The 2500-nt window shown below is 45.0% G+C and overlaps 1 protein-coding gene across 1 annotated transcript in view; it reads left to right on the plus strand.

Moving 5' to 3' along the window:
- The window catches only part of LOC135820592 (uncharacterized), a 46772-nt gene that overhangs the window by 39332 nt on the left and 4940 nt on the right, over positions 1-2500 (plus strand). The window contains exons 12-14 of the mRNA XM_065333650.1: positions 273-385; positions 1210-1485; positions 2412-2500. The exon at positions 2412-2500 is cut by the window's right edge and continues 259 nt beyond it. Of these exons, the coding sequence (XP_065189722.1) occupies positions 273-385; positions 1210-1485; positions 2412-2500 (478 nt within the window). The remainder of the gene's footprint in view (positions 1-272; positions 386-1209; positions 1486-2411) is intronic.

The following is a 2500-nucleotide window of genomic DNA, read 5'->3' on the forward strand; positions in this document are numbered from 1 at the left end:
TTCTTTTTCTTTTCTTCCTTTGCTGAGAGCTTTCTGTTCCCATATTTTCTTTTCATCTGTTTTTCCTTGCGAGTTTTCCCATTCCTGGGTTACTTGAACCTCATTCGCCTTGTCATTGGACATGTTCAGTCTGTTCGTTTGCGAATTCAAATGAACAGAACCAAAACCCAAATGCTTGTTTGTACTGGGACTTGAGAAGTTCGAGAAAATGATGCATTATTCTTTCATATCCAGCTTATTTTTGTTCCTCACTTATCTGTCATGCCTTCCAGAAATCTGCTCGGCAATAGCCTCAGCCTTGATCGCATTTGCCCGCTGATTTTCGTCCAGAGTGTAATGGCCGAGACAGCTGTAGTGGCCCACCTGGATGCACAACGGATAAAGAGTAAGTAAAGCCTCAAGGAAAATTCATGATTTTAAAGAAAATATTTCATGATAATTATTATGCAATGAAGAGAACATAACCTCCTCCCCCCCCCCCCCCCCCAAGTGTGCAACTCCCACATTCTCTGCTGTCCCGACAGGATTTTAAGTTGACGTCGCTATTGATGATGCAATGCTCCTTGCACCAGTGATTTACAACATGTGTATGGGTGTCAACGCATCACGCGTTTTTCTTTGCAATAATGTGTTCAGGATCAGATGGGCGTTGGTCCACCACAGGTTCCGGATTCGCCTGATAATCCGTGTCCAATGCAGATTGCATCATCAAAATGACGTCAACTTGAAATTCTGTCCGCACAGCACCCATAATCGAGTTGCACACTCTTGGGGGTTATGTACTCTTGATACACGTGTACAATGTCAATGTGTTACTGGACTCTACCGTCGTCTGTTGCATTAAACCTTTCGCAATCATGGAGGGAACTCTCAGCCTGAGCTGATTTTGCTCGCGGCTGCAACGCACGGGGTAGTGAACCCAGGACAGAAGCGGACCAGGCATCATGACTTTGCACATCTATCGTTATGCTGCTTCATTACGCGACCTGTTTTATTCTTATTAATAATAGTTGAACTCTTATGAATGCTTTTCCCATGAGTAGGAGGACAGAGTTATTGCTATCCAAGGTACTTCTTATTCCAAAGTACTCAGTCAATCTGGATCAGTGCACCGGTGCTCCAGATAGTGTTCATACCCAACATGGTCATGTCTTATAAGGGTATTTGCTAACTGAGTTCCACTGCTATGTGATCTGTTTCTCTCCTCAGATGCTGACTTTTGCCCGGACCACAAGCTCGGATGCGCTGACCTAGTAGCCACTCAGGAGCAGCGTCTGGTCTGCACCTGTGGACAGAAATCTCGCCCCGCCTCAAAGAGCCCGTACTACGCACGGTCCTGTAATGGACAGTGCAGTTTCCGAAAGACGGAGCGCTATTGTCCCATTCTGCCCATGAATTGGGACGCCCAGACAGCGCCAGCCGGCATGAAGCCTTTGGATGCATCATGTCCCAAAGGAATGAAGCTCGTCAGTGGCAAGTGTGAACGTAAGACGATCGCTGTAATTGTGTATCGTTTTGTGCACTTTCACTGGATGTAAAATCAAGGTGGGGCGCTCTCGCTAGACGGGGTGCTCTGGCGGTACTGGACGGTAAAGTAAAACCTCGTTTTAGCGACCACCTGCTCTTAACGACCGTTTTTTCATGCACGAACAGTTCTACACAGACACTGTGGGACCTGGTGCAAAAGACCACCTGGCCATAAAGACCGCTTTTCCTTGCACCGTGGGGGTGGTCGCTTAAACCAAATTTTACTGTAATTGGACAGCATCAACCACCAAATACGGTCTAGGATCACAATCACAGATCACACCATCTCATTATAGTTTATACCACTGGCGTAGTCGGCTGAGTTACTCATGGAATAAACTGTTACTCAGACGTCATAATCGCTTACGCAATCAACGGAATTCCGGCACCTTGCAGTTGATTTTCCCCGTTTCTCTCCTCATCAAGTCCTACTTGTCTTTGTACATACTAGTATTAGTAATGTTCTTTCAATCAAATGAACCCCTCGATAGGCATATTGCCTTTGGGTCATTTCATTATAAAAACAGTCACCCTCCTCCACTTGTAAGATACGTGCATGTAAATTATTTTACTTGACATCTCTGAAAATCGTCTCATCCGACCTTTATGATAAGAAATTGTTTGAGCTCCGGCTAAGAGTCCACTAATGTAACGAGATCATCCATGTATACATCTACGGTCAGATATTTTGACTACTACACACTGAACTAACAGACTGAACTTACACACTGAACTAACACACTGAACTTACACACTGAACTTACACACTGAACTTACACACTGAACTAACTGGAGAAACAGGGATATGCAACGGGTATGTGCAAGTATCTGACAAACATTCTCACGTACGCCGTCAATATCTTGCTTGGTGTGTTTAACTGCAGTGATGACAGGCCAATGCAACGTTCCTTCTAAACAACACACGGTCTATAGTTACATAACATGGCCGACTGATAATGGCGAAGGTCTCACG

Source organism: Sycon ciliatum, chromosome 7, assembly GCF_964019385.1.
Source record: "Sycon ciliatum chromosome 7, ocSycCili1.1, whole genome shotgun sequence".
NCBI lineage: Eukaryota > Metazoa > Porifera > Calcarea > Leucosolenida > Sycettidae > Sycon > Sycon ciliatum.